Source organism: Cynocephalus volans, chromosome 3 (assembly GCF_027409185.1).
Source record: "Cynocephalus volans isolate mCynVol1 chromosome 3, mCynVol1.pri, whole genome shotgun sequence".
Taxonomy (NCBI): domain Eukaryota; kingdom Metazoa; phylum Chordata; class Mammalia; order Dermoptera; family Cynocephalidae; genus Cynocephalus; species Cynocephalus volans.
This window is the reverse complement of record NC_084462.1, coordinates 26,310,372-26,323,249: the sequence shown is the minus strand read 5'-3', so window position 1 is coordinate 26,323,249 and position 12,878 is coordinate 26,310,372. Positions and strand designations below refer to the sequence as shown.

The window sequence follows — 12,878 nt, the reverse complement described above, 5'->3', positions numbered from 1 at the left end:
CCTTCTCCGCTATGACAATGCTCCTGCCCATTCCTCTCATCAAAGAAGGGCAACGTGGCAAGAGAGTTGATGGGAAATCATTATGCATCCACCCTACAGTCCTGATTTAACTCCTTCTGACTTCTTTTTGTTTCCTAATTAAAAAATCTTTAAAGAGCACCCATTTTTCTTCAGTTACTAATGTGAAAGACAACATTTACATGGTTAAATTCCCAGGCCCTTTGGTTCTTCAGGGGTGGACTAAATGTCTGGTATAACTGCATACAAAAGTGCCTTGAACTTGATAGAGCTTATGTAGAGGAAAAAAGTTTATATTTTTTATGTTTATCTTTTAATTCCACTTTCTATGAACTTTTTGAAGTCTCCTCGTACAATGTCGCTCTTTGCAAAAAGCATACAGGCAAGGAACACAACATGGGTAACCTTCATAAATACAGATTTTACTGGCAGAAAAGGTTTGGGAGGTGCAAATTCTCCCAAGACTAACATTAGCTATAAAAAGTGCAGTATTTCAGTGCAATTCAATATTTTCTATCATCAAGGATCAGAGCCTCAGCCTATGCGTTAGGATGAACGCAAGAAACTGGCTGTATGTGTTGCAACTGAAGCTCCTTTTCCAACCCAGATTCGTGGGGACACAGCAAAGAGGTGGCTGTGGACTTCAGCAAAAGTAAGAATTACTGCACTTTTGCCCAGAACACGGGTCACTTGGCTGGGAGGGCAACATTCCTCCTGGAGAGTGTGGCGGTGACCTAAACCAAAGTGCAAGTGAACAGCTGCGGAACACAGGCATGAAGTGAGGGGCGGCGTGGGCGTCCAGGCTCTCTCCGGCTGGCTGCTGCTGCAGAGTGCTGAAAGAAGCCCGTCCACCTCCAAGGCCACTCCAGGGAACCGTCTAAATGTTAAAGTCCACACCACTTTGCTTTGCTAAACTCTCCAAGGTAAAGTCAATTAGGGTGCTAAGTCCCCATCTGTTGAAAGAAGTGGGAAGATCTGCATACAGGGTGACCATCTGAGAAGAGGGTACATTTATAACTTAAAAAAAAAAAAAAAAGCAGAAATAATTCATTTATTTAACCCAGAAACGGTTATAATCCGAAACCCTGCAATCCTCTTACACAACAACTGTTTTGGCAAACCCCCCTGTGTTTCAACAAATATTAAACTGTGCCTGCCATTTGTCTAAGGAATCTTGCATTAATAAACATGAAGAGGAACACTTTTACCTCCCACTCTCAATGACAGGACAAAACAAAGACCAGCTGTATTCATCAATGGGGCCTTGTTCTGCACATAAAGGCTAATTACATTTTGCTTCAAGCCTACACATGGAAAACTTTACTGCGCCGTCCCCGTCACAGTCGGCCTGCACTGTCCCAGCTGACGCACAGTGGTGAGCAAGCACAATAAACTGGGGGTTCGGAACAGCCTCGGTGCCTTCGTACCGCAGGCTTCTTTCCAAAATGAGGGTGAGGGATGGTCACCCCAGTGACATCTCCCAGTGACAGACAGGCAACGTGTGCCCTTCCAATCTCATGGGGAGGTGACGCCATCAAGGTTAGTCTTCTCCAAGGCCACTAATTTCAGAAATGCACACCAAGCCCTGCAGTGGGCTTGCTGGGATAGCTTCTATCTGCCCACAGCTACCTCGGGCCCTCACCATGCGAGGTGCTGTACGCATGAATCTCATTACTCTTCACAACCACCTGCCGAGTGTTATGCCCACAGGTGAGAACAGTGAGGCGTAAAGGTCATAGTTTGGCCAAAGTCATGCGAGTACTGGAGCTGAGCGATCCACTTCTGGTCAGACCATCTCCAAAACCATTTTCCATTATGACTCTCCAATTAATTCCCTCCCTCCGTTGACAAATATTAAAGAATCCCCTCTTTCACAGAGAGAGGAAAAATTGTTTTGAAATGTTTTAAAGATCACTTGTGAAAAGATTTGCCCCAAGAGGCTTATGTTCGTATGTATTAATGAACACATGTCTGCTCTAATAAAACCTATGTCGGCTGGACCTGCAGCAGATGGTAACAGTGACAAACCTTTCCTGGAAAATAAAAGGGGAGAGGAATGCGGAGGGGTAGGGGAGCTTTGTATGGGATCTCCAAGACTGAGGCAACTGCTTCCAAATTTAAAAGAAAGTAGCAATGATCCAAATGTCCCAGGCTATTCTCTATATTTTTTGTGGATTACTTATTCTGGGAACTATTTGCAGTAACTGTTTAGCCCTGGGCTGCCTTTCGTTAGCATCCAGTCCATTTCTGATTTGGGAAATGCCCAGCCCCGCTGTGCCCACCTTGTCCATGCAGGTAAATCACTAGGAGCCTCCAGTGGGTCCTCCCAAAGACCAGCCTCACCTGACCTTGCATTTTCACGAGCCTCCTGCAACCCCTGATCTGAGCCCATCTTCCAATCCCAACTCCCATGTCACCATCTTCAGGAAGGCTTCCTTGACAACAACTCTCTCCCTTTGTTCCCACTGTGCCAGAGGCCTTCCATTCCCTTCTCCAGCTCCCCCTCCCCCTGCGGACTGGCCCCGGGGAGTCCTGGTGGCAGGAGGGAGGAGGGTAATCTAAGGGGCTGCTGGTGCTCCCCGGATCCTCTCCCCTCCGAAAGGCCACAGCCCCTTTCAAGGGGATCTGCACTGTCTGGGTTCCAGTCACCTCTCCCTCCTCTGGCCCGTTCAGACCCAAGGTGGGCACAGCCCGCCAGCACCAGCCTCCGTGGTTTCCCTGCTCCCTGCCCGCATGTCTGTAAACAGGCTGGATAGTAGACTCTCTTTTGATTATCCCAAAGCAAGTGTGTGGAGACCAGTGCCTGTCCTAGCTGATGGCGCCCTGTCCCTTTGATCACAGCAGTGGCCTGTCCTCCACTGAGCCATAAAAGGCTCAGTATCTGTGGAGCCCAGCACAGGACAACGCCTAGGGGAGGCCTCCATGAAAAACTGATTATCTTCAAGCCGTGCCCATCACTTACTCAGGTGGGTCTCTTTCTCTCCATACATAGAACACCTGGTGGCCCCACTCACCTCTGAGGAAGACAAGAATGTTTCTTCCTATGAGCACAGGAGGGGACACCACGACAGCTCATGGCCCTGACAGCAGTTAGTGGACAAAGCCACTGTCCTGAGCCAAGCCATTTTTACATGATAGGACAATCGACCCCCAAATTTTAAATTCTATGTTGTATTTACTGTAGTTTGATGAAACTGAGCAAGTAACATGTAGATTTTCATCTATTTGGATTTGGGTGGAAAAATCTTTTTGGTCTTAAAATACACTGACACGATGGGACATGTTAGTCTACTCCAATATACACACACTTCTCGTAGGATGCCAGCAGGGTCAGAGTTCTGAGTGGGCCAGGAGTCAGGAGGACCAGCCTCTGGCATTCCCTGGATGACCTGGCTCAATTAGGTGACTATCCCAAGATTTAACATTCTTACCTGTAAAATGACAAAGGTGGCTGCCAGGGAATATCCTGGGAGCCAGTGCACCTATGAACAATAACTAGAAAAATCCTTGAGACTACAAATCCTCCCCACCATCTTGAGGCACCTTGATGCCATCCTTTGGGGCAGGGTGAGGTGGCTGGGCTGTTCACTGCTGGCGGGTGGTCCTGGTTGAGAAAAGGGAGTCACCCATTAGCAGCAGCCTGGCCAGCAGCAAGGCTAGCAGAAGAGAGTGGGGACAGGAGGCAGACTATCCCTTCCACTTTGGCTCTGTCTCCCCGTCACTAAATTCCCTACCTGGAGAAGACTTAAAACCTGAGTGGAGAATTTAAGTCTTTCTACATCACGTTCCTCCTCCATGAACTCTGTTCTCTGTTGCTTCCTCGGCCTCAACCCCTAAAACAAACCAATTAAGCAAACACAAATGTTCTGCACAGCTTTTAAGTTGCCCAATAAAAAACCAAATTATGAATCTCAACCACGGACCAGTAATCAGCCATCACATGACAAGTACAGTGCTTTGCTGTCATTTCTCAATAGTTTTATGTTATCAGGCAGTTCCTTTTCCCCAAGTGGGTGATGTCCACAGCTAACAGAACCTACCCAGGGTGCAGCAGAGCCTGAGAGGGGACACCACTTCTGAAAGGTGGACTTTTGTGACACTCTCGAGCAGCAGCTTTCAAAATGAGATCAAGATCTCTAGGAAGCACTACATTTTACACTGTGCCCCATAACTATGTTTATATTCTCTAGATTTATGCATATAATTTTCAATCTGTCACAAAATAATATTTAACTTTACTATGAGCCATGTGCCACAGCATTTTCTATCCTATTAGCTTGCTTTCTATTCTATTTTGTTGCCCAACTAGCTGGTCGCCACTCACTAAACTGATTCCACAATTGTGATCTACAGTTTGTGAAACAGTGGCTTAGAGGAGATTGAAGGCTGGATGCACAAAAGTTTTTTCTTTTCATTCTTTAATATTATTTTTAATGGACAAATCATAATTGTATACATTTATGGGGTACAATGTGATGTTGATATATGTATACAATATGGAATGGTTGAGTCTAGCTAATTAACATCTCTATCAACTTGCTTACCTATGATTTTTTTTTAAAAGATGACTGGTAAGGGGATCTCAACCCTTGGCTTGGTGTTGTCAGCACCACGCTCAGCCATTGAGCCAACTGGCCATCCCTATATAGGGATCCGAACCCGTGGCCTTGGTGTTATCAGCACTACACTCTCCTGAGTGAGCCATGGGCTGGCCCTATCTATGATTTTTTATGGTGAGACATTTGAAATTTCCTCTTAGTTATTTTAAAATATACACTTTTGTTGGTTATAGTCACCCCGCTGTACAAGAGATCTCAAAACTTATTCCTCCTGTTTATCTGAAACTTTGTATAACATCTCCCCATCCCCCAGCCCCTCCAGCCTCTGGTAACCACATTCTACTCTCTACTTTTATGAGTTCAACTTTTTTAGGTTCCACATATGAGAGATTCTGCAGTATTTGTCTTTTTGTGCCTGGCTTATTTCACTTAGCATAATGTCCTACAGGCTCATTCACGTTGTTGCAAATGACGGAATTTCCTTATTTTTAAATGCTGAATAGTATCCCATTGTGTATACATACCACATTTTCTTTATCTACTCATCCACTGATGGACACTTAGGTTGATTCCATATCTTGGCTACTGTAAATAATGCTGCAATGAACACAGAAGTACAGATGCCCCTTTGACACATTGATTTCAATTCTTTTGGATATATATCCACATAGGGGATTACTAGATCATATGATAGTTCTATTTTTAGTTTTTGAGGAATCTCCATACCATTTTCCATATTGGCTATACTAATTCACATTCCCATCAACAATGTAAGATTGTTCCTTTTTCTCCGCATGCTCATCAACACTTGTCACAAAAGTTCTTTTTAAAGTGCATAGTATAGCGAACTGGTTAATTATAGACATGCAAAATGACAGATACATAAGATATGTCTATGCCTTTTAAAAAGAGGTGTGGCTTAATAAAAATAAGATAAACTAATGAAAATTAGTGGTCAAATATATCACCACCAAAGTCACTAGGAATTATGTCAACCGGTAAAATGACATGGATAAGAATGAATGGGTGAAGGTATTAGCACGTCATCTACCCATCAAAGTCTTTTAGGGAAAGAAATGCTATAAAGGACAGATGGATTTAAAACAAAAACCAAATGTGATGCATCAGATTGAAATATTACATTTTTTAAGTCAGATTTCCTGAGAAAAACAACCTACTTAGTAGAATAAAGCCCAAGCAGAAATAGTTGAAAAACAAAGATGACACAGGGCAGAAGAGGGGACGCAGACGCGAGCACTGTGGTGCGTCAAGGTGTGGCAGTTGGTGTGGTTTCTGCTGTGGTTACATCTTGGGGTGGGGGGTGGAGAGCTCTTAGGCTGTGGGTTCTGGGTGGAGGAGGGGGCCGCACATCTGCCATCCCATCCACAGACCCAGCAGTGTCCTCAGACTGTGATGTCCCCAGGTGGAGGGAATTAATACCAGAGCTACCGATTTTCAAAGTGAAATTTTCAACAATTACCATACCTTAGAACTGGCTCATTCTGTACACATATAGTCACATTTCAGCAACAGGGAGAAGTGGGTTAAGTGATCTGGCAGTGTCCACCAGGATTAGATATGGCAATAAGTCAGCCAGAGATTGACATTTTAGCCTTTGTGCACAAATTTTGTGCTTATGATCCAAATGGATTCTGACCACCAGGGCTAGGTAGCTGAGCTCTCAAGGCCTTAGGCTACTACACAACCCAGAGCAAAGTGTTGAGAGCCACTCCACACAGTGTCCTGAGAGCACGGGGATGATGAATACCAGCTCCCCACACACAACAGGGGCTTGGGAGGAGGGGGTGCTGCTTAGAGGCACCCCCTTCTCACCAGCGCCCACCAAGGTGGTATGTTAGTACAGCAGGGGACTTTTATTGCTGGACTAGGGCAATCTGAGAGACATTGCTGCTGGTGGGCACATGGGTTTTCTGTAGGAGACGGGAAGAACCTTCAGAACAGGAAAAAGTGGTTCACACTCTAGCCTGATACACAGAGGAGGCCACGGCTAGGAGCAATCTCTATGGCTGCTTCCCCGTCCCATGACTTATGGCAGTGCTATTTCTTTCTCTCAGGTGTTCTGCATGGAGGGGGGCGGGCTGGTAAAAAGAGTACGTGTGGTGGATCACTCTCATTTCCTTCTGACAAGAGCCAGGTGGGAAGTGCACCTCGGGTGACTGCCTGCTGAAATGTGTCTGTCTCTGCATAGGTACACCCAGCATTGTAAGGTGTGACAAGAACCAGTACACCTGTGTGGAAATGTGAGCCTTCTGACCCAGGCCTTCCTAAGGGGCTCTGGGAGAAACGAAGGACTCTGGCACATGTAAAAGTGATGGGATATACCCCCACCAAGCTCCACAAGAAAATGGCCCATGTGTCCCATCTTTTACAAGCTGACTCTTTTCCAAACTTTCTTAGAAAAAGGCATGGAATTGCCTAGACTTCCCAACAATGAAGGAAAGAAGTTGCAATTGGAATGACTGTTCAGCAAGCACTCGCCTTGGGTAGTGACCTGATGCAAGTAGCTCATCAGGGTGACACTGGGTCCACGCAGCAGCAAAGAGGCCAAGCACATTCTAAAACCTGCCCCACTTTGCAAAGCTGGTCTTAACGGACTAGCAAAATCAGGTGAGAACTGACCGAATGCATGCAGATGGAGGAGCCAAGTGGGGACTTACTTTGCAGTAGTTTCTTCATCATATTTGGTTTTCAGGTCGAATAATTCTGTTCGAGTTTTTTCCAGGGCTGAAAGCAGAGGACATAAAACTGTGATATAAGATACTAATTGTTTAAATTAAATTAAAAAAGGAAAAGTATACAAGTAATGTATTCTCATTCAAAAGAGGCAAAAGGGCCAGCCGGTGGCTCACTTGGGAGAGCATGGTGCTGACAACACCAAGTCAAGGGTTAAGATCCCCTTACTGGTCATCTTTTTTTAAAAACAAACAAACAAACAAAAAAACCCAAAAGAGGCAAAGATGACAAAATTACAAAAAATGGAACAGAAAACCTCCAAGCCCCCTTTCATCTCTACCTCATCTCTCCCAAGCATCTCCTAAGAGAGGACCACTGTTAACAGTTTGGTGTATAGATTTCATGTTTTTAAATAGATTTTATAATTAAAAAAAAATTTCCATGCATAATTGCACACATATATGTGTGTGTATATATATATATATATATATATATTTTTTTTTTTTTTCCTCCGCCTATAAATGGTATGATATTTTTTAAGACTCGTCCTTTTTCCCTGGCAGTCTGGCATAGAAATCTCTCCTTGTCAGTATATAGGCAATAAAATAACAATTAGCTCTAGTAACAGGATATCTAGAAATGAAGCTCTGGGGTAAAAGGCTTAGACGTTCAAATTTTACAAACACCATCCACCCAGTTGGTCTCCTGAGAGGCAATTTACATTCCCATCCATACCACGAGTGACTACTTTCCTATACCTTCACTGACACTGGATATTATCAATTAAAAAAAATTTGTTTTCAGTCTGATAGGCAAAACAATCGTTCACTAATTTAATTTGCATTTCCCTGACTGTTAAAAAATTGCTGGCATTTTCTTAAATGCATTTCTGCCATTTGCATTTTTTCTATGATTCCCATTCAAATCCTTTGTCCATTGTTCTATTGGACTGTTTCAGTATTCCTATGGATTTGTAGGCAGTCTCTACATTTTTTGGATATTATTCATTTGTCTGTTAAATTTGTTGTGATTATTTTCTCCCACTCTGTTATTTCTGTTTTAACTTGGATTATAATGTTACAACGTCTTCTAATGTTTTTTTCCACACTTAAATATACAGTGCTGCTTCCCTTTCAGGAAGAAAAGAGAAGTTCAAAGAAACTATAAAAACTTTAGCATAACCTTTTTTGGTATCTTTTAAATTTTAAAGGTCTGCTATTACTGTTCTCCTTAACTTCACTCAGGGTAGAAATAAGTTCTTTTTCCTATTATTGTTCTGAATGAACTGTCAGTCCTGACAGTTGGGTGATTTAGATGTGTTTGTTGGAAAAAGAGCAGGAAGAAAGGGTGGCTTGTGGAAGGGATGACAATGGAATTCAGGTCCTCCCACCTCCACGTTCACAACTCAGTGTCGGTGACTAATGAGGGAAGCAGCTCATGGGGCTCTCTGAGGCATCTTGGGTGTGTGCTTGCTTCAGCTCCCACAGGCTCCCCAGGAGCGAAAGGTGTCAAAGGGGACCTGGCCAGGTCAGAAGCCTGACCAGTCTCCCACTTTGGCATTCCCTGTGTCAACTCCACCAGGAAGGAGAGTGTCAAACCTGTTTGCAGAGTTTGAACCTTATGTTCCGCCTCCTGCAGCTTCGAGGTGGTAGACATCTGGGTCTCTTGCAGCTTCCTGAAAAGATAGAGAATGCAGCCAAGTTGGTCACCTTGTTTACCAACTAAAACACACTGTAGGCCTCTGAGCTGGAAGGCACAGCTGGCAGCAAGCTCACGGTTGGTTGTGGCTCCCAATGCCACATGGACAGTGGGGCCTGCTCCTGGATCTTCCACACCCCAACACTGTAACCACACATTATATAATGTGAAGTCTGCACCCTGTAGGACATGACATGTGGTAATTGGTGTAGAAGGTTAGCCTAAATGTAACTTGTTCTTGAAATGGCAGATATTAAAGAGGAAAAAAATATTATCATCATGCACTCATTGTTTCCTGAAGTTAGCACAAGAAGAATGATACATTTCCATTCTGCTGACACAATGAAGGAATCTGCTGGAAGAAAGGATGTATTAAATGGACGTGACAGCTGCTCCAGCTCCGTTACAATGGAATGCAGATGCAGCTGCAATACCTAATGGGGAAATGCGGGATGTTTCAAACTGCATTCCACATATTTACATTTCCCATGATCTCTAAATGAATTCCCAGGTCAATAAATAGCTTTCCTTCTTCCTAATCTGCAAAAAGTCTCTAAAAATAAGCTTATTATTTTTACATCATACGAATATAACACATGCTCTTATAATAATAAAACTGAGAATACAGAAGAGTAGAAATGATGCAGTTAAAAAGAACCACCCAAATGTCCATTACCTATAGAAAAGCATTGCTAATACTTTCATGTATTTCAGCAATAAAACTAATAGATGCTCAGAGTTTTAAAAAATCAAATATTACAAAAACAGTATGTCCTTTCTCTTCCTTGCCTCCATTTCTACTGCTCAGAGAGAGTTTTTTGTATCTTTCTAAAATGTTTCTGCATGTACAGAAATGTAATATGTAACATACTATAGTTTAATATAAACTAACATGTAACATACCACCATGTAATATAAACTAATGTAATATACTTCGGTGAATCATAAACTCCTTGCCCCTTTCTTTTAATACTAAGGGGATCACAGCACATGCTTCTCTGCAGCTTTTCCACTTACCTCCATATTTTGGAAACGTTCTACTCTAACATCTACATAGTTCTTCGTCATTCCTATTAAATAGTCAAACTTAACCAAGCCTTTATTGACACTTAGATTATTTATTGTTTCTTTCCTAAACATTTCCTCAATGATCACTATTTAGATATTGTTGTATAATTTTTAGAGTGAATCTGTTGGATAACATTGTAATGGAGGAATAACAATGGTCCAAAGGTGTGAGCAATTCTTTTTTTGTTTTGATTGATATTGAGGAACTTCCCAATAAAAATCTCACCAATTTAAACTCCTTCCAATAATATGTAAGGGTATGTTTGTGCAACCTACCAACACTAGATAAAATCAAACTTAATTTTTTACTGCACAGTAAAGCTAAGCATTTCTCTTTGTACTTGCTTATCTCCTTTGTCCATTTTTTTTATAGAGTTGATTTTTCTTATTAATTTGTAAGAGCTCTTTGTATATAAAGAAAATTAGCCCTTTGTGGTACAAATATTTCTTATTAGTTGGTTGATGCTTTTAAAACTTTTTTGTTGTTTTAAAAATCTGCTTTAAATTTTAGATAGTCATATTTATTTAACTTTTCTTGTATACTCAGATTTCACCATGCCAAAATTATTAAAAACAAAGTGCCCAGGTTTTCTTCCAGTAAATATGTGATTTAATTATTAATATTTAAATCCCGGATCCATCTTGATATTTTCATGTAAAGAATGAGGTAAAGATCTCACTTTATCCCTTCCCCCTAACAGTCAGTCAATTACTCATTTCTTTTAATATAATTAATCCGTTTACCTAATTTGAAAAGTCAACTTAATAATAATCAATTCCCACATGAGTTAAATCTCCACACTTTTGTAATGTATGAGTTTGCTGTAGGCAGATGTAATCACGCTGTATATAATTTTGGATCATGCATTTCTGACTTCATATTATGCTGGAGACACTTCTCATGTTATTCAGAATTCTGTAACTGTTATTTTAATGGCTGCAGAATGTTCTAGTTAGGGATGGCCCATCTTGTACTTATCCATTTCTCCTTAGCAGGGCATTTAAACAGCTTGCATTTCCCCTCTATTATCAACAACACAGTGGGAAATCTCTTTGGTCATAAAGTGCTTTTGTAAGAGGCATTTATGAATATTCAGGGCCAGTTCCACATCAGCTGGGGCAAGGGTCTGCCCATCTTTCAGGGCCCTGGCTCTGTGTTGCTCACTTCTTTCTTGGGGGAGTCGGGCTTGGCCCTGAGGGAGTGAGGACCTTGGGAGGCTATGTCTTAGCAGGAAGGAACACAAGGGCTGCACAGAAGGGCGGGTGCCAGGCTGAAGTCGCACCGTCCTAACCTCTGGCCCCATTAGCTGCAAAAACCTGCACAGGTACCTAACTATGTGGCATGGTTTCTCCCTCTGTAAAATGAGATGTTCTGTGCTGCAGACCCATCTCGGACACCCAGTGAGAGAATATGCTGAGAATGCCCGGCAAGCATCTGAGGCAGAGTGGGCACTGGTGAGTGTGAGCTGGTCCTTTTCCTCTTTTTAAATGAAGCCAGCTTCATAGCACACCCAAGAGGCCTTCGTGAGACACGCGGCATCTTTGTGGAGCTTGCACTGGAGAAGTCTGAGGCATACAAAGTCAATGTGAAACAGCACAACAAAACCCCACACCACCCAGGATCAAGCCTGGCCCCTTACTGCAACCACAAATTTAGAGCCTCCTGCTAATGGCAACACATTTCTTCAGGCTAGGATTAAAATTTAGTATCTTAATTTAACCAAAGAATTTTAAAAAATCCAACTAACACAGTTGGAGTTGGTAAGCTGAATGATCCTTACAGTTTTTTATAAGAAATCTAACTTTCATTAAATTGTCCCACTAGGGATATACCAACTCATTATTTGTGGGAAAAGTTTTGGGTAAAGTAAGCCATTAGAAATGTAAAGCTCACATTAGTTAGATGGCCCGTTAACATATTTTACTGATACCACCCCCCTAACATATGAAGCACTCCACAGGAACGAAAGCAGCAAAACCAAACAAAAAAACTAAGAGTATGTGTGAGTGTGTGACGTTAAAAATCAAAATTCATTTAAGAAGGCCAAAGAAGCTCAGCGTGCGCCCAGGGCTTGCCCCAGAGGACACACATTGGGAGATGGTCTTTCCTCTCTTGTCCTAGCTCAGGTATAGCTGCCAAGTGCCAACTTGTTGTGTTAACGACACCTACTACCTTGTGCTCAACCTCTGGACCCGCAGGGCTCTGACAGACATCCTCTGGCCCACTGACTGCCTGACACGGGCCATTGATAAGGAAGGATTACAAACTTCCCTCAAAGTCATCTCACAAATGAAGAATAAAGGGACACCTTCATTTTCAAACAAAATTTCGCTAGAGCCCTTAGGATTTCTGTTTACAACCTGATTTTATTTTACAGATAGCTTTTCTAAAATACCTTACAATGTGAAGTTCACAGGTAAAACACCTTGTTGGTGTGTGTGCACCTGAACACATGCTCACCTCTCCTTTTCTGCAAAGTCATTTTGTAACTTTTGTTCCTTTTCGAGAGCTATAGTCTCTGCTTGGTTCTTCAGAGTCTGTTCATATTCTCGGATTTTCTCTTTAAGTGCTTTTATCGTAACCTCTGCAGAATGAAAGAAAAAAAACTATGGTAAGAGAAGCCCAATTCCATGTGGCTGTACACACGAGACTATCGTAACCTAGCAGGATTGGTGTGTTTTAAACTTTAGCTCTTCAATTCTGACACAAAATCAATGGTTATGAGTCCCTTCAGAGACCTTCTACTCCCTAAATGTTAAATTGAACTTTAAACGTTTAGGTTGAGGAGGATCAATGGATTTTGCTGGGAAGAAGAGCTATGGTTTCTCTAGAACTTAAAA

The 12,878-nt window shown here is 42.4% G+C and overlaps 1 protein-coding gene across 10 annotated transcripts in view; it reads right to left on the bottom strand.

Moving 5' to 3' along the window:
- The window catches only part of CUX1 (cut like homeobox 1), a 349,741-nt gene that overhangs the window by 121,308 nt on the left and 215,555 nt on the right, over positions 1-12,878 (bottom strand). For all 10 annotated transcript variants that reach the window (XM_063091582.1, XM_063091583.1, XM_063091585.1 and 7 more), the window contains exons 6-8: positions 12,499-12,622; positions 8,870-8,946; positions 7,256-7,322 (exon numbers count right to left, since the gene is read on the bottom strand). In XM_063091582.1, coding sequence (XP_062947652.1) covers positions 7,256-7,322; positions 8,870-8,946; positions 12,499-12,622 — 268 coding nt within the window. The remainder of the gene's footprint in view (positions 1-7,255; positions 7,323-8,869; positions 8,947-12,498; positions 12,623-12,878) is intronic.